Here is an 18,533-nt window from a genome sequence, read left to right on the forward strand (position 1 = left end):
TGAAAAAAGTAACTCTATTCTTACCATTGTATTGGAAGGAAAATTCAATACCAAGACTAGAAAGACCAAGTCTATTCTTACCTCTGTATTGCAAGGAAAATTCGATACCAAGACTAGATTGATCAAGTGTGATGCATTAGAAATTGAGGATGATCAATGCATCTTTTGCAATGAGGAGCCGGAGTTTTAGAGCAAATTATTTTCAGCTATAAGATCTTAAGTTAATTATGGTACTTCTGATGTGATAGGTAGAACATACTCTATGTCCCTCTCCAAGGACCTGATGGTGTGTTTCCTCTCTTAGTTGGGCACCCTTCTCCAAAAGTTTGATAAGAAGATATAGATCTCTATGTTTTATATCATATCTAGATCGATTTGGAACACACAAAATAAAATAATTTTCCAAAGGCTTGAAACAAACTGAGAAACTGAAAAGAGATTATATTTTGCGATGAAGATTGATACTCTGAAACCTAGTTTGTGTCCCCTATTCCCAACCTACATTATCACCATTACTTGTTCTTTTGCCTTTGTTGTTGCTGTTGTTTTAGACAATTTAGGTTGTTGGCGTTAAATTATCTTTTCTTATTTATTCATGGATTTTGTATGGTTTGATTTTTGATTGTTTATTATGAACCTTTGTTTTCCTTGTGTATATCTGTTCAAGCTTTTTCAATTAATCATGAAAAGAATATTAAGAGAATTATACAATGAAAAACAGTTGTATATCAACGTAATTTACAATTCAAGAATCAAATTCTACAACTACATCACTAACTTTTTTTAATTTGAAAATGATAGTCAAGTTAGTACAACTAAAATTTGATTGGCCAAGCGCAGCTTTCCTACTATCAAGAATGAAATAGTACTAATACTAATTAACAGTAAAGACATAATACACCTAAGTCACAAACCCTTGATGACAAAGGAGATTTTGAGGGCATAAAAGATGAAAACGTGACGTGTATTATTTAATTTTCCTCCATCTGGATTCCACATTTGATTCATACTAACAAGGGCATAAGCGATGAAAATGTGACGTGTATTATTTAATATTCCTCCATCTGGATTCCACGTTAGATTCATATTAACAAGTTTTAAGAAGGTAAAAAATAAGTGGATTAAAAAAGTTAATAAATTATTTTTTCTTCACTTAAAAATGATTTTTTTTTTATGGTTTGTTCTTTAAAATAGAAACTTTCCTTTTCAGAAAATTTCTTTTCTTTAATGAGATGTGACTCAATTTTTATTAACACACTTTTCTTTTTATTTTTCTTTCCATTTTTCTCTTACTTTATAAATTTTGCATTAAAATACGTGTTATTATAAAAGTTCTTATTTTTAGAAGACGGATGGAGTAAATATATATTCTATTTTTATATATTAGTTTTATAATGAAATATGCGTACAATAAATTAATGGAATGTGAGACTAGTTACTCACTTTGTTTCCTAAAAATATAAATTTTGCTTCTTTTTTTGTCCGTTTAATAAAAATAGACACTCTCCATTGTAGGAAATAAACCCCACATCCACTAACACTAATTCTACTATTTTTTTTCCTTCCTCTCTCTTACTTTACCTATTTTATTTCTCTTCATTTTTCTTAATCCCTCCATCCCACTCAAGAGTGTCCACATATTGAGTGACACGAGATTTTAGGAGTAATTATTAGGTGGAGTAAGCATAGAGAAAAAAATAGGTGAATATTTTAATGAGAAGAGAGGAGAGAGATTGATTTTCAAATATATAAAGTAGATTTCTTGAGTATGACAAACTAAAAGGGAAAGGTGGATATCTTGATTCTTGAGGGAGACGAAATGAGTACTTTACTAATTTTGCATTAAAACTCATACTGTATTCCTATTTTTAGAAGATGAAGTGCGTATTGTTTATAGTAAAAATAAATGTGGATTCTTACGATGGGACAACCAAATTAGCAACATAAGACTGTTAATTGTGGAACTAAGGGAATAACTGTAATAAAACGTAACTATAATAAAATGTTAGGATGTGTTTTTAATTGATATGGAACAAAATAGATTTTGAAGGCAAAAAAAATCAGGGTAAGAAATTCCAAAATAGTTTAAAAACCTATTTAACAATATTATATAGAAATTCATAAATTTTTAAGAATATTTAAAGTACGATAAGTGGTAACGGACCATAAGTTGTGGGCGGCAATAAATCCAATAGTTTAGAACCTAAACGATAAATGATGAAAAAATATTATTCTCTGCATTTTAGATAATGTATGAATCATTTAAAAAAAATTATGACTAAACCGTCAAATAAGAATAGAAATTTGGACTTAATAGAGATAAAGATCATTTTTTATATTTTAAATATATTGATATTTTTTACTCTTATTTGAGAAGTCCTTTTCGAGGGTTTTATTGTGAGAAAAACAAAAAAAATTAAAGCGTATATTAAGAATAGACAAAATTAGAAGTTATAGTCTAGTCTATCCTTTTGCCTTTATTGCATGCATGTGAATTTTTTACTGTTGTTTTTTCTATAGACTTGGATAAAATAACGTCTAAATGTTTTATAAAGGTGGGTAAGAATCCCAACACTTCTTTCTACTGTTTTATAGGTTTGATTTTTAAATGTTTTAAAAGAAATCTAACACTTTGTACTAATGATTTTGTATACTCCTAAGTTTTTCATGAGTAACTAACGCCTTCAAATATTTACATGTTTTTAACACATAAAGGACACATAAGAAATAACCGCTAGTAATTTGGACAAAGTCCAATAACTAAAGGGAAAAGAAATTTTGACTCTCTGAGTCCACAAAGTAATTGTTTACCGGCGAAGAAGAAAAAATTATCTACTTTAACTATTGACTCAGCTTGATCACTGATTACGCAAATTCAACTTATGGATAGTTTTTAAAATCTCAAAAACATTGTGTGTAAGAAATCTAATTTTGTATAGATATGTTCAACCGTTAAAACTATGATGAATATCCAAATGTTAAGATGCCACTATCAAGCGTTTTAATATCAGCAAATATGGATGTAATAGACTAGACTGAAGAATTCAAGTTCATAATTTAATAAAGTATTCTTCCTTATATAGATTAACTAAGAATAATACGATTCAAGAATGGCAGCCGGCCGTGCCATGTGCAATCAGTGCAATCAAGCCCAATCACTGTCCAACTTGGCAGAGTGTTCTAATTTGGTCAATAAGACTCCCAGTCTTCGATAAGAGAAGAGAATAATTCACTGATTACTGTAATTGCTAAATTACATTGAGTTTTAGTATATATAAACAAAAATTCCAACTTCAGGTTAGCAAGACAAATTGAGTTTGTTTAGCTCTGAAACAGGGCACTAAATAGGAGTAATTAACAAATATACCCTATTTTTTATGTTAGGAAGTCTAGGATAAAGCAAATATGTAGATATATTAATAGTCGTACAAAAATAAAATATTTTTACCGTTTTGGTCCATCACATTAAAATAGATATTCTACTTTCGATAAAAAAAAATTCTAATAAAATATAACAATACTTTAATCACCTTTTCTTTTTATCTCAGGAAGTACAAGAAAGTCTTAGCAACAAAAACAAAAATAATTACTTCATACTAATATTTCACATTTATGTAAAGAGCGAACTGAAATCATTATAATACAGTCTTTTCAGGTTCGGGCCAACTCACTTTGGTTCTTGGGCTATTAGGGAGTCCTCCCATCATCAATTGGTTTTATGATGAATTTCTATCATAGATATGAGCGGATCACTGACTGTGGGCTAAATTTAACTAGCCTAATAATATATTTGGACTAAAACTGAAAAAATGACTGACCCAGTAATATATGAAGGTTTTGAATTTTGTTTAATTCAATAAAAAGTCCAACCCCTCTAAGATTTATCTTGAAGGGTTTGAAGAGGGTATTGACAAATGAAACGAAAATAAATACTCCCTCCGTTCCATTGGTGTTGACAAATTTCTTTTTTGCACTTGTTTTTTTATTATACTCCCTCCGTCCCATAAAAATATGGACAATGAGTATGTCACGGGAATTAAGACAAAATTGGAAAAGTAAGAGAGAGGATGAGAATGGTAGTTAAAGTAGTGTTAGTGGATAGTGAGACCTACATTATTAAATTGATATAACTTTCCAAAAATGGAATGCACATATTTTTGTGGGACGGATGGAAATGAAAAATGCACATATTTTTATGGGACGGAGGGTGTAACAGCCCGCCCTCCTAAGGTACAATAAATGCGGCGAACTGCTACCTAACCGACTCCGAAGATGTAAATATAGGTCAAGGTTACATTTAGAGAGAAATATCAGAGTATTTAATAGTAGGGACTTGACCTAGAAATTTTAAAGAAAGAAGATGTCATATATGGTTCAAAGGTCTTAAATGTACGACATGGTATCCCAGACAAAATCACAAGAAAAGGCTAAGGCCACAAACAAAAGTAAGATGCAAATATTCCAAAAGAAATTCCAAAGAGTATCAAAAATTCAGCGAAAAACGACCAAGAGAGAAGTATAGCTATGTATGGTGACACAACTACACTTAGAGTTCAACACATCCATATTTATTAATTAAGCTGCTCAACACCCGCCACCGCTCGTCATCATTCAACCTGCACATAGGAAAACACATGCAGGGCTGAGTATTTTGAAATACTCAGTGAGCTCATTGCCAAAACATTTTACAAGTTATGCCACCCTTACCAAGTGAACTCGAGTTTTAAGCAGTTATAAGAGAAATATCACGAGTATCACAAAATATTTTCCATAGACTGGCCAGTCAAAATAACTCCCCATTTTCTCATCAAATTCCACAATCACATATCACAATCTTTCCATGGTGCGACGAAAGCGTGGCCACGCTTTTCGCCCACGAGACCGGCCGACTAGCTAGGACGGCTCACGATCCCCTCGTGTACACAGCCTGGTAGGGTTTGCGGCCCATACTCAGACCCGAATTCGTATATCATATCCATAGCCCTATAGCCCAATGGAGCGAACTCACAAACTAGGCATCAGGCACACAATCTCACAATAAAGCAAACATAGGCATGACATAACAGTTAAACCACCCTTATAGCTCCGATAATTATCTTTGACAAAATAAAAGAGAGTTTTTTGAGAGTAAAGCCCACCTTGACTGCTTAGATTTCAAGTAGTTTCGCTTTTTCCGTTATCTGGCTTCGCAACCGAGGTTTCACCTTTAAATTCACATAGGCACGTATTCACAAATTAGGTTCAATTATAATTCTTAACTTATGCATGTCTTGTTACTTCTCTCTTTCCCAACGATTCACTTAAATCCTCATAATTTAGAGATTTCAAGTCACACTCACCATGAATTACTAATTTCAAGTCATGCTTAACATACATATATTTCTTAGCGTCTCAACCCTAGATCTATCATCATATGTTATGCAAAAGTATTTAGCCATCGAGCACATACTACGCAACACACACTTCAACACACACACACCACACGCATAACACACACACACGGCATACACACACCTCACCCTCTCGGCACACACACACACACATGTTCCCATATCCCTTCTTATCCCCTTTTCTCTCAATTAATATGCATGAAGGTTCAAGAACACCGATTAAATCGGTTGGAAGAAAAAGAAAAGGAGAGGTATAAGAAGAACAACATAACTCTTAAACGAAAATACCTTTTTAGAGAAAATCAATCGGTAGAAACAAAGTATAGGCTTGGTTCTTCAATATCCACGGATTAAACTTCGATTTCTTCTCAAAAGATGAAGGATTTATGGAGTAAAGTGGAAGAAAATTGAGAGAGTATGAAGAAGATGAGAGGGGGTCGAATTTTAGGAGGGGGCGAAAATAATGTGGCTAGGGTTAGGGGTCTTGGTTCTTATTTATAGAGTCCAATGAGATCTTTAGGTAATAAGAATAGAATATTTGGTAAGATCTTTTGCCTTATAATTAAATAGAATAAAATAATAGGGTGAAGTAGAAAAGGAAAATTAATAGGAGATGGAAATATCTCCATATTTTCGAAAATATAGGCTAGGTAATTAGCCATAGTTTTGTTTTGGTATATTTTACGGAGTAGAATAAAATACCACGGAGCAAAATAAAAATAAGAATTCCCTCTTGGAAGCAAGAAATAGGCGTGTTCTATGCCTATTAAATAAGGTATGGATTTTGACTATCAATTAAAATAAGGTATGGTAAGGTTCTCTTGAAATATGGAAAGATTTGGTAGAATAATTGAATTCTAGGTATGGAAGGAAATTAAGTAAGGGATCAAATAAAATCAATTAAATACATTCCTTCCCAACTATAGTGATTTTCGAAAATCACTATGAAATAAGGGGGCTCGATTTTTGTGTTTCTAAACAAGGAAATAATTGGCTCTTAGAACTTAATTTAAATAAATATCCCAAGGATTAAATTAAATCCGGAAAAATAGAAATCCTCCACAAAAGGGGCTAGGGTTCGAAATTCACAAGAATTAGGGTGACAAGTATTTATGGAAATTTTCTCCAACATTCTCACTCACCCTTAAACAATTAATTTGCCACATAAACAATAAATAAAACACATGCCACATCATCAAATCAACAAGTTTGACTTTTCAACTTTCAACATAGACTCATCTCACGAATTTAAAGCATTCTCGATTCCACGTCATCAACAATTAATTCTAGGGCTCTAAGATTAGGGTTTTAAATTCCGGGGCGTTACATCCTACCACACTTAAAGAAAATTTCGTCCCGAAATTTGGTACCTTTCACGGAAAGAGTTCCGGGTATAGCTCCATCATCTTATCCTCCTGTTCCCACGTGGCTTCCTCGGGTCCGTGGTTTCTCCATTGAATCTTCACGAAGGCTGTGGTTTTATTTCTTAAGGTTTGAACTTTTCGATCTAAGACTATCTGCGGTTGCTCCTCGTAGCTCAGATCCGGGCTTACAGCAATATCCTCATTACGAATCACATGCTTCGGATCGAACACGTATTTCCGCAGCTGCGATACATGAAACACGTTGTGCACACTCCCAAGGCTGGGCGGCAGCGCTAAACGATAAGCTACGGGTCCTACTCCTTCTAGAATCTCATACGGCCCGATAAAACGCGGCTTCAGTTTGCCCTTGACTCCGAAACTCGTTATCCCTTTCGACGGGGATACTTTGAGAAAAACTTTATCGCCAGCGTGGAACTGCAAATCCGTCCGTCGGACGTCGGCGTACGACTTCTGTCTGTCCTGAGCTTCCTTCATTCGCGTGCGGATTTGTTGAACGATTCCGACCATCTCTTCGACTGCATCGAGTCCAAGCGCTCTTCGTTCGCCAACCTCGTCCCAATAAAGCGGTGATCTACACTTCCTCCCGTAAAGTGCCTCGTATGGCGCCATGCCGATCGTTGCTTGAAAACTGTTGTTGTAGGCGAACTCGATCAGTGGGAGTGCGGTCTCCCAACTTCCACCTCGGTCGAGCACCACGGCTCTTAACATATCCTCGAGAGTTAGTATCGTCCTCTCGGATTGTCCATCGGATTGGGGGTGGAAAGCGGTGCTAAAGTTTAAACGCGTCCCAAGCTCGCGTTGTAAACTAATCCAAAACTTTGAGGTAAACTTCGGGTCACGATCAGACGTAATCATCACTGGAACTCCATTTAGTCGCACGATCTCTCGAATGTAGATCCGAGCCAGCTTATCCGATCCGTGGGTTACGGGGATTGGTATGAAATGCGCGCTCTTGGTAAGTCGATCGATTATCACCCAGATCGCGGTATTCCCTTTAAGGGTTTTTGGCAACGCCGTCACGAAGTCCATAGCGATGTGCTCCCATTTCCACTCGGGTATCTCCAGCGGTTGTAACTTCCCGTACGGTCGTTGGTGCAGGGCTTTCACCTGTTGACAGGCTAAGCAACGTTCCACGAAAGCTGCGACGTCTCGCTTCATGCCGCTCCACCAAAAGGACTTCTTCAGATCCTGATACATCTTTGTGCTCCCGGGATGAGCAGTGTATGGGGTTTCGTGCGCTTCGCTCAAGATCTCGTTCCTAAGACTCTCGTCGTTCGGCACACACAGTCTCCCTTCGAAGGTAAGAGCGTTATCGGAAGCCTCACTAAAACTTCCGGACTCACCGGTTCTCACTTCGACCCGAATCTCTTCTAATCTTTCATCTAGCCGTTGAGCTGCAACGATCCTCGTTCGTAGATCAGGTTCCACTATCAACGCGGTAATCTGGCCTTCCACGGTTTCGGGGGTTCTAACTACCTCTATCCGCAACTTACTCAACTCTCGTACTAAGTTTTCCTCTTCTGTCAGAAAAACAGCGAGTTGCGAATGGTCTTTACGGCTTAAAGCGTTTGCTACCACGTTTGCCTTGCCAGGGTGGTAGTTGATACCACAATCGTAGTCCTTCACCAGCTCAGGCCACCTCCGTTGTCGCATGTTCAGGTCCTTCTGCTCGAAGAAGTACTTCAAACTCTTGTGGTCCGTAAAGATTTCACACCTAACTCCGTAGAGATGGTGCCTCCAAATCTTTAGGGCATGTACTACGGCGGCTAACTCTAGATCGTGGGTAGGGTAGTTTAACTCGTGCGGTTTCAACTGTCGCGACGCGTAAGCGATTACCTTGTTGTTCTGCATCAACACGCATCCTAATCCGACTTTCGAAGCGTCGGTATAAACTACATAGTCGACTCCAAGCTCTGGCACGGCTAACACTGGTGCGGTGGTCAGTTTTTCCTTCAACAGCTGGAAACTCGCTTCACACTCCGGCGTCCAGCTCACCTTGATTCCTTTCTTGAGTTGCTGGGTCATGGGCCTCGCTATCTTAGAGAATCCTTCTATGAACCTTCGGTAGTATCCTGCCAAACCCAGGAAACTCAAAATCTCGTTCTGCGTCGATGGCGACTTCCATTGCTGCACCGCCTCAACTTTGGCGGGGTCCACTCGGATTCCTTCTGCTGACACGATGTGCCCTAAGAAGTTGACCTCCTTCAGCCAGAATTCACACTTGCTGAATTTGGCGTACAACTTCTCCTTCCTCAACGTCTCCAGCGCGATCCGTAGGTGCTCCGCGTGCTCCTCCTCGTTCTTCGAGTAGACTAGGATATCATCTATGAACACTAAGACGAACGTATCTAGGTACGGGTGGAAAACGCGGTTCATTAAGTCCATGAACACGGCTGGGGCGTTGGTTAGACCGAACGGCATCACAACGAACTCATAATGGCCATATCTGGTACGGAAAGCGGTTTTAGGGATATCCTCTTTTCGCACTTTCAGCTGGTGGTATCCGGACTTCAGATCCATCTTAGAGAACACTCCGGCTCCTCGGAGTTGATCGAACAGGTCATCTATCCTCGGCAACGGGTACTTATTCTTGAGGGTCAACTTGTTCAACTCTCTAAAGTCGATACACATTCTCATTGACCCATCTTTCTTCTTAACGAAGAGCACCGGTGCGCCCCATGGCGAAACACTGGGCCTAACGAAACCTAAGTCCATAAGCTCTTGCAGCTGAATCTTTAGCTCCTCCAACTCCTTGGGTGCCATGCGGTACGACGCCTTTGATATGGGTGCGGCTCCAGGTTCGAGATCGATCGCAAACTCTAACTGCCTATCGGGCGGCGGTCCAGGTAATTCCTCGGGAAAGACATCGGGAAAATCTCGTACGACAGCAACGTCTTCAAGCCTCGCTTCCTCCTTCTCTTCTCCGTGGAGATAGACAAGATAGGTCGGGCGTCCTTTTCTCAACATTGCGGTGGCTTGTAACGCGGAGACTATAGCTACTCGTCGGTTCATCGAGATTCCGTGGTAAGCGATGGGTTTCGCACCCGGAGTTTGCAGGGTTATTAGCCTCTCCTTGCAGCGAATTGTCGCAAAATTCGCAGTCAACCAATCCATTCCTAGGATTACATCAACGTCTTTCATCGCCATAACTTGCAGGTCGCGAGCCGCTAACCTACGTTCTCCTAGTACGATTTCTATGTTCAAGCAAAAACGAGAGATCTCTATCATTCCTCCTACTGGTGAGGACACCATCATCTTATGTTCGGATTTCCTAGTAGGCAAGCTTAGGGTTTGAACACACAACTCGGATATGAAAGAATGAGATGCGCCTGTATCGAACAAAACAACGACGGGGGTATCAAGGATTTCGCCTATACCTGCTAGATTTCCATTTTCGGGCTTTCCTTGCTCGACCTTGGGCTGCTTCTGCTCTATTGCGTACGCTTTAGCCGGGGCTGGAAGTCTTGGGCGGTCGGGTTGCTGCAGCCGCAGGGGCTGGTTCCGGCTCACTCCCGAGCCTGTAGGTGGCGTTCTTTGCTGCTGACGGAAACCCTGGTGGTTCTGTCTCGATCCGTTTCCCTTGCTCGGACATTCCCTCGAGAAATGACCGCTTCCTCCACAGTTGAAACACCGAGTCGGGTTCGGTCCTCTACACTCCCCGAAATGGTACCTTGTGCAAACGCTGCACTGGGGTGGTCTGGCACGGGGGTCACTCCTTGGGTTGAACGAAGACTGTCCTCCTTCGTACGGTGGCCTGTTCTGAGTGGGGCGGTATCGCTTGTTGTCGTAGGGAACCCTACTCCCTTCCCATCTCCTCTTATCATGGTTGGGTCGCGGCGGGGGCAGTGTCGTCACGGTGTTTCCTACGCTCTTCTCCTTTGGCATTGCTGCCTCTACATCCAAAGCGAGGGCTAACGCCTCGGCATACGTAAGGGTTCCACGAACTGCCAAAGCCATCCTAATCTCGTGCCTAAGACCCTCACAAAACTTATCGGCCAGCTTCTCGTCAGTATTGGTCTGTTCTGGAACGTAGCGGGTCATGTCACAAAGTGCACGGTCGTACTCGGTTACTGACAGACGTCCTTGGGTGAGATTGTGAAACTCAGCGGCTTTCGCCTTTCGGTAACTCTTGGGTACGTACTTGTCATAAATCTCAGTCTTGAATCCTTCCCAAGTCATCTCGTCTATACGATCCTGGGACATGGTCTTCAACTTGGTGTCCCACCAAAAGTCGGCAGATCCGGTCAGCTGATGCGTCACGCAGATCATCTTCTCCGCATCGTTACACACTAAGGTCCTAAAGATGCGTTCCAAGGCACGTATCCAAGTTTTAGCTCGTGCAGGATCACCCATCCCATCGAAGGTAGGAGGCTTCTGGTCAAGGAACAGCTTCACAACTTCCCTGTCCACTTGCGGGGGTGGTGGTGGTGGTGGTGACGGCGGTCTTGGTTGCGTCACACTTTCCTCTACCGAAACCTGGGAGGCACGTCCCTCATTCCTCACGTTACGTCTTGGCGGCATCCTGATTTTCACACTCGAATTGTTAGTGCACATTTTTTTTTCAAGGTAGCGATAGGGTACTTTGAGACAAAGATGCGTATATACAAAGATTTTCATTTGGACTCGTTTTCAAGTAGGGTCTAAAGAAAGACCATATAATAACATTTGTGAGGTACACAAGTGCGCAAGAGAGAACATAATAAGATTGCACCATAAGGTGGAAAACACTCGGAAGATAATAGAGAGTAAGTATATTCATGCCATAAGGATAAAAGAGCGAAGACGGCTTCATCGCCATGTAATAGAAAGAAAGGTACGAATTCCCCATAAAATTTCAAAAATGATCCCAAAAGGTCTTGGTACAATGAATAAGAAAAGAAGTGCAAAGAAATTGTAAAGACAACAACGGAATTAAAGGTTCTAGAATTTCAAAAATAAACATGGGGAAAGGGAAAACAAAATCGCTATTTGAGCACTAGCCACTTCTGTTCTCGTCCTCCTCGGGTTCTTCCGACTCTCCAACACTCTCGGCGCTCGAACACTCTCCTCTCTCGAACTGTCCCATCCCCTCGTCTTCCTTCTCGTCACTAAGGGGCGAAGGAATCGAGGTAAGCATCTCCTCGGCCTCTCTTATGATCCTTCGAGGTGCCGAAACGCGCATCCTAAGGGTTCTTCTACGGGGTACGCGAGCAACGTGCGGCTCCTCGTCATCGCGATACTTCATTCGGCGTGCTGCTCCTGGCGAGTACTTTTGCGTTGGCGGATGGAGCGGAGGTCCGTCAACTGCGGTCGACATGGCCGGAAGCAAAACTCCCATAAGGCCGACGAAGTCTCCTCGAGGCGTATACTTGGGCGGACTAAACCAGACGTAGGATACTGAGGCCTGAGCGGTCCACTCGCTCCAAGGGGAAGGTAGTATGTGGATAAGTCGCATGATTCCCTCATGATGGGTAGTCCCGTACGCGTAGGCGTCCAGCCAATGACCATAAAAGTCGGTGACGAAGTTCAGAAGGAACTGCTCTCCGTCCCACTCCATCTCTCTAAAGCGCTCCACGGGGAAGTTCCTATTCTTGGCATAACGGTTGCGCATAAGGGCGTGATAGGGTTGGACCATCTACAAAAGGGAAAAAGGAACAAGTCAGCACCATCACCAAAGTGGAAAAGAATAGATAGTGCGTGATCTCAAATGGTGCTGCGAAAGTGGATAAGAGTCAAAAGATGGTAGTTCAAAACGTCGCATCCAAGGTTCTCGTCTCTAGATAACTAATCGTGCGTTTTCTGTTCACGTTTCGTCGAGTCTCCATGTACATAAACGGCCTTAAGCTAGTTCTTTCGCGTTTCTAGAGTTGGTTCACGCGCTGTGATCGTTTTGCTAAAGCATACTAGGTTCGAAAGTCCAAGTCTAGGCATTGCAACAGGCCAACGTAGTCCCAAACAATCACATTCGCATTTCAAGTTCCCATACAACATTCATCAAACATTCAAGAAGCATCGCTTCGCATTCATAAAAATTCTTAACACATAAGGCATGCTTTTCACAAGTTCTCATATTCAACATATCCTCATTAGGAAAACGTTACTTCTCATTCACAGCGTTTCCAAAAGCATCAAGTTTCAAACATAAATCACAAAATATTTAGTACCTCTTTCTTCGCGGTTGAATGATACGAGTTGCGGTGTTGAGCTTTTCCACGTTTTAATTTATTAACGACACGACTACAAAGACAACCTAAAGTTCGAAAAGACTCTTGGATCCAGAGCGGAAAGAACTGAGGCTCTGATACCAACTGTAACAGCCCGCCCTCCTAAGGTACAATAAATGCGGCGAACTGCTACCCAACCGACTCCGAAGATGTAAATATAGGCCAAGGTTACATTTAGAGAGAAATATCAGAGTATTTAATAGTAGGGACTTGACCTAGAAATTTTAAAGAAAGAAGATGTCATATATGGTTCAAAGGTCTTAAATGTACGACATGGTATCCCAGACAAAATCACAAGAAAAGGCTAAGGCCACAAACAAAAGTAAGATGCAAATATTCCAAAAGAAATTCCAAAGAGTATCAAAAATTCAGCGGAAAACGACCAAGAGAGAAGTATAGCTATGTATGGTGACACAACTACACTTAGAGTTCAACACATCCATATTTATTAATTAAGCTGCTCAACACCCGCCACCGCTCGTCATCATTCAACCTGCACATAGGAAAACACATGCAGGGCTGAGTATTTTGAAATACTCAGTGAGCTCATTGCCAAAACATTTTACAAGTTATGCCACCCTTACCAAGTGAACTCGAGTTTTAAGCAGTTATAAGAGAAATATCACGAGTATCACAAAATATTTTCCATAGACTGGCCAGTCAAAATAACTCCCCATTTTCTCATCAAATTCCACAATCAAATATCACAATCTTTCCATGGTGCGACGAAAGCGTGGCCACGCTTTTCGCCCACGAGACCGGCCGACTAGCTAGGACGGCTCACGATCCCCTCGTGTACACAGCCTGGTAGGGTTTGCGGCCCATACTCAGACCCGAATTCGTATATCATATCCATAGCCCTATAGCCCAATGGAGCGAACTCACAAATTAGGCATCAGGCACACAATCTCACAATAAAGCAAACATAGGCATGGCATAACAGTTAAACCACCCTTATAGCTCCGATAATTATCTTTGACAAAATAAAAGAGAGTTTTTTGAGAGTAAAGCCCACCTTGACTGCTTAGATTTCAAGTAGTTTCGCTTTTTCCGTTATCTGGCTTCGCAACCGAGGTTTCACCTTTAAATTCACATAGGCACGTATTCACAAATTAGGTTCAATTATAATTCTTAACTTATGCATGTCTTGTTACTTCTCTCTTTCCCAACGATTCACTTAAATCCTCATAATTTAGAGATTTCAAGTCACACTCACCATGAATTACTAATTTCAAGTCATGCTTAACATACATATATTTCTTAGCGTCTCAACCCTAGATCTATCATCATATGTTATGCAAAAGTATTTAGCCATCGAGCACATACTACGCAACACACACTTCAACACACACACACCACACGCATAACACACACACACGGCATACACACACCTCACCCTCTCGGCACACACACACACACACATGTTCCCATATCCCTTCTTATCCCTTTTTCTCTCAATTAATATGCATGAAGGTTCAAGAACACCGATTAAATCGGTTGGAAGAAAAAGAAAAGGAGAGGTATAAGAAGAACAACATAACTCTTAAACGAAAATATCTTTTTAGAGAAAATCAATCGGTAGAAACAAAGTATAGGCTTGGTTCTTCAATATCCACGGATTAAACTTCGATTTCTTCTCAAAAGATGAAGGATTTATGGAGTAAAGTGGAAGAAAATTGAGAGAGTATGAAGAAGATGAGAGGGGGTCGAATTTTAGGAGGGGGCGAAAATAATGTGGCTAGGGTTAGGGGTCTTGGTTCTTATTTATAGAGTCCAATGAGATCTTTAGGTAATAAGAATAGAATATTTGGTAAGATCTTTTGCCTTATAATTAAATAGAATAAAATAATAGGGTGAAGTAGAAAAGGAAAATTAACAAAAATAGGAGATGGAAATATCTCCATATTTTCGAAAATATAGGCTAGGTAATTAGCCATGGTTTTGTTTTGGTATATTTTACGGAGTAGAATAAAATATCACGGAGCAAAATAAAAATAAGAATTCCCTCTTGGAAGCAAGAAATAGGCGTGTTCTATGCCTATTAAATAAGGTATGGATTTTGACTATCAATTAAAATAAGGTATGGTAAGGTTCTCTTGAAATATGGAAAGATTTGGTAGAATAATTGAATTCTAGGTATGGAAGGAAATTAAGTAAGGGATCAAATAAAATCAATTAAATACATTCCTTCCCAACTATAGTGATTTTCGAAAATCACTATGAAATAAGGGGGCTCGATTTTTGTGTTTCTAAACAAGGAAATAATTGGCTCTTAGAACTTAATTTAAATAAATATCCCAAGGAGTAAATTAAATCCGGAAAAATAGAAATCCTCCACAAAAGGGGCTAGGGTTCGAAATTCACAAGAATTAGGGTGACAAGTATTTATGGAAATTTTCTCCAACATTCTCACTCACCCTTAAACAATTAATTTGCCACATAAACAATAAATAAAACACATGCCACATCATCAAATCAACAAGTTTGACTTTTCAACTTTCAACATAGACTCATCTCACGAATTTAAAGCATTCTCGATTCCACGTCATCAACAATTAATTCTAGGGCTCTACGATTAGGGTTTTAAATTCCGGGGCGTTACAGAGGGAGTATTAGTTTTATACTAATAAAATGTGAATTAAGTTGGTGGAATGTGGAGCATACTTACCATTTATGGTAAAAGTGATTTATGGTAAAAGTGAAATGTGACTTTTGTTGTGGGTCGGACCAAAATGGCAAAATGTGACTCGTATTCTGAAACATAGATATTAGTGAATAAATATTAGTATATTCTTCTCGTAAATTATACAATCGAATATACCCATAGTCCCATTTAAAATTATCACTTTTTCTTTTCAATTTGTCATAATAAAATGACTATTTTTTTCTCTACTTTACTTTACTCAATAACTCAATAACTCCACTTAAATCCCGTGACACTCAACAATGTAAGTTCTATGAATTTTGAAGTAGGAATGTCAATGACATTAGCTCGGTGGGAATCAGGTCAATCCTATTTGGATTGCAGATTAACCAGGTTGTGATTTTTATTGGGATATAAATATTCAACCCTAATCCTAAAAATTTAGGTTTATATCAAATCCTACCATTAAATTAATATATTATTAATCCAATAAATAATAATGTAGAATTAATCTTTTTATATATATTTCAAAATACATATAAAATTGCAATTGTAGTATGTTTGTGTACGGAGTATTTCGTAATTAACCCTATTTCTTACGTTGAAAGGTCAAGGATAAACCTAATGTAGATAAATTAAGAGACTAATAATATATACTAATACTAGAAAAAGCATGCATGAGTCAGTTCTTTCTAGACTGCAGCTCACGACTCAGAGAAAAAATTATCCCTATTCTTTAGAAAAAATAGAGATGTTTTAAGAGAATTATTACGAAGAAAAATATGAGTCGTGTCAACTTTACATTCTTTCGTAGAATGCATCTCACTAATCAAACTCTACAACATTTAACACATTGAATTTATAAATTATATAGTCAAGTTAGTACCACAAACATTTGATTGACCAAGCGCAGCCTTCCTACTATCAAGAATGAAATACTACTACAAATTTTCAATTAAAAAATAAAAGAAATAATAATACACCAAGTTACCAACCCTTGTGATTCTCTTATAAATAGCTAAGCTCGCAGAAGCAAACTACTACACAAAAATGGCCTCGATTTGGACAGTGCTAATAGCTTTAGTGGTTGCATATGCCATCAAGGCTTTTCTCCGCCCGAAAAGCAAGAAAAAAAGCCCTCCCGGCCCGAAAGGCCTTCCCATTCTAGGGCATTTCCATCTACTCGGGAGCAGTCCCCACCGCGACCTTCTTAACCTAGCCCGAAAACACGGCCCGATAATGGGCATCCGCTTTGGCTTCGTCCCTACCGTGGTGGTCACCTCTCCCTCCGCGGCCGCCCTCATCCTGAAGAGCCATGATCACGTGTTTGCCAGCCGCCCCAAAAATGACGCTGCAAGGTACTGACAGATTCTATCCTAAAACCAATTTGTCACAGGAGGAGTTGCCCAGTATATTTATTTATTTTATATATAGTAGTTTCAATTTTCTTTTTACAACGATGCAGAATATTGTTAATAGTTATTTTTTTGTTTCATTTGCCAACAGGTATATTGGCTACGACCAGAAGAACCTGGTGACAGGCCCGTACGGGCCATACTGGCGCAACATGCGAAAGCTCTGCACGTCGGAGCTGCTGAGCAGCCACCGAATCACGCATTTCCAGCCCATGCGCAACGCGGAGATTGCGCTGATGATCGGGGGGCTCAAACAGGCCAACAAAGCGGTCGATCTAAGCGCGAGAATTTCCACTCTGAGTGGAGACATGAATTGCTTGATGGTGTTTGGGAGGAAATACTCGGATTTGGAGGAAATCGGGTTCAAATCCGTGATCTCGGAAACAATGGAGCTCGCAGCCCGATTCAATCTGGCCGATTATTTCCCTTACGTCGGCGCTCTTGATCTTCAGGGAATCAACCGCAGGTTGAAGCACCTTAGCAAGGTTTTTGACGGGATAGTCGAAAAAATCCTTCTCAGCCACGTCGAGAAGCAGAAAGACAAAGACGACGAGGATTTTGTCGATACCATGATGTCCATTCTTAGATCCGGCAGCGCTGGATTCGAGTTCGGTAGAACCCACGTCAAGGCCATTCTTCTGGTAAGTGTCTCAAACTTCCTTTTTCGTCTCATTTACTTTTTACTACTACTTTTTACGGCAGACTGCGTATTTCACTCATATTTTATTATAAATTTAATATATAGTGACGATATGCAATTTTGTTGTTTTCAGGACCTGCTTATTGCAGGGACGGACACGTCCTCAACCGCGATCGAGTGGACGATGTCAGAGCTGATAAGGCATCCAACGGTGATGAAGAAGCTACAGAAAGAAATTGAAGCAGTGGTGGGGCTGGACGGGACGGTGGACGAGTCGCACCTCGACAAACTCGATTACTTGTACATGGTGCTCAAGGAGACCCTCCGCCTCCACCCCGTGGCGCCACTGCTAATCCCCCACGAGTCGATGGAGGATTGCGAGGTCGATGGCTACCACATCCCTAAGAAATCTCAGATAATCGTGAACGCGTGGGCTATCATGAGAGATCCGAGCATCTGGCCCGACCCTGATGCCTTCAAACCCGAGAGGTTTTTGGAGAGAGATATAGACATGAGGGGGCAGGATTTCAGGCTCATACCGTTTGGTTCGGGCAGGAGGGGCTGCCCCGGGATGCTGCTGGCTCTTACGGTGGTCAGGCTGGTGGTGGCGCAGTTGGTGCATTGCTTCGATTGGGAGCTCCCCGATGGGATGGCGCCCGATGATCTTGACATGTCGGAGCATTTCGGTATAGTCACTAATAGAGCTAAGCCTCTCATGGCTATTCCCCGTTATCGCCTGCGCATCTGATTCTACTGTTCCCAAACTAAGATAATATGTATGCTACTGTAAAATTTGGATTTCGTTTGTCAATAAAGAGATATAAATAAATATTCTACGTGTGAGACATATAATTCA

General features: G+C 40.2%; 2 protein-coding genes across 2 annotated transcripts; one reads left to right on the top strand and one right to left on the bottom strand.

Annotated features, from left to right (window-relative positions):
* Positions 1 to 11,750: 11,750 nt before the first annotated feature.
* On the bottom strand, positions 11,751 to 12,389 carry LOC148932467 (uncharacterized). Its single transcript, XM_089065117.1, has one exon. The coding sequence runs from the start codon at positions 12,387 to 12,389 to the stop codon at positions 11,751 to 11,753; it is 639 nt and encodes a 212-aa protein (XP_088921243.1).
* A 4,258-nt stretch (positions 12,390 to 16,647) lies between these two features.
* Positions 16,648 to 18,508, top strand: LOC125201979 (cytochrome P450 71AU50-like). Its single transcript, XM_048100289.2, has 3 exons — positions 16,648 to 16,980; positions 17,129 to 17,678; positions 17,811 to 18,508. The coding sequence occupies exons 1-3, from the start codon at positions 16,673 to 16,675 to the stop codon at positions 18,423 to 18,425; spliced, it is 1,473 nt and encodes a 490-aa protein (XP_047956246.1). The 5' UTR covers positions 16,648 to 16,672; the 3' UTR covers positions 18,426 to 18,508.
* Positions 18,509 to 18,533: the final 25 nt, after the last annotated feature.

The sequence above is a fragment of the Salvia hispanica genome, chromosome 2, assembly GCF_029641045.1.
Source record: "Salvia hispanica isolate PSC_SH4W2 chromosome 2, Shi_PSC_v1, whole genome shotgun sequence".
Lineage (NCBI taxonomy): Eukaryota > Viridiplantae > Streptophyta > Magnoliopsida > Lamiales > Lamiaceae > Salvia > Salvia hispanica.

Excerpts from the sequence above, each read along its gene's own strand:
- LOC148932467 (XM_089065117.1), bottom strand. The coding sequence starts at position 12,389 with ATGGTCCAACCCTATCACGCCCTTATGCGCAACCGTTATGCCAAGAAT.
- LOC125201979 (XM_048100289.2), top strand. The coding sequence starts at position 16,673 with ATGGCCTCGATTTGGACAGTGCTAATAGCTTTAGTGGTTGCATATGCC. Across the intron at positions 16,981-17,128 it reads CCCAAAAATGACGCTGCAAG|GTATATTGGCTACGACCAGA; the intron begins GTACTGACAGAT and ends ATTTGCCAACAG. Across the intron at positions 17,679-17,810 it reads ACGTCAAGGCCATTCTTCTG|GACCTGCTTATTGCAGGGAC; the intron begins GTAAGTGTCTCA and ends TGTTGTTTTCAG.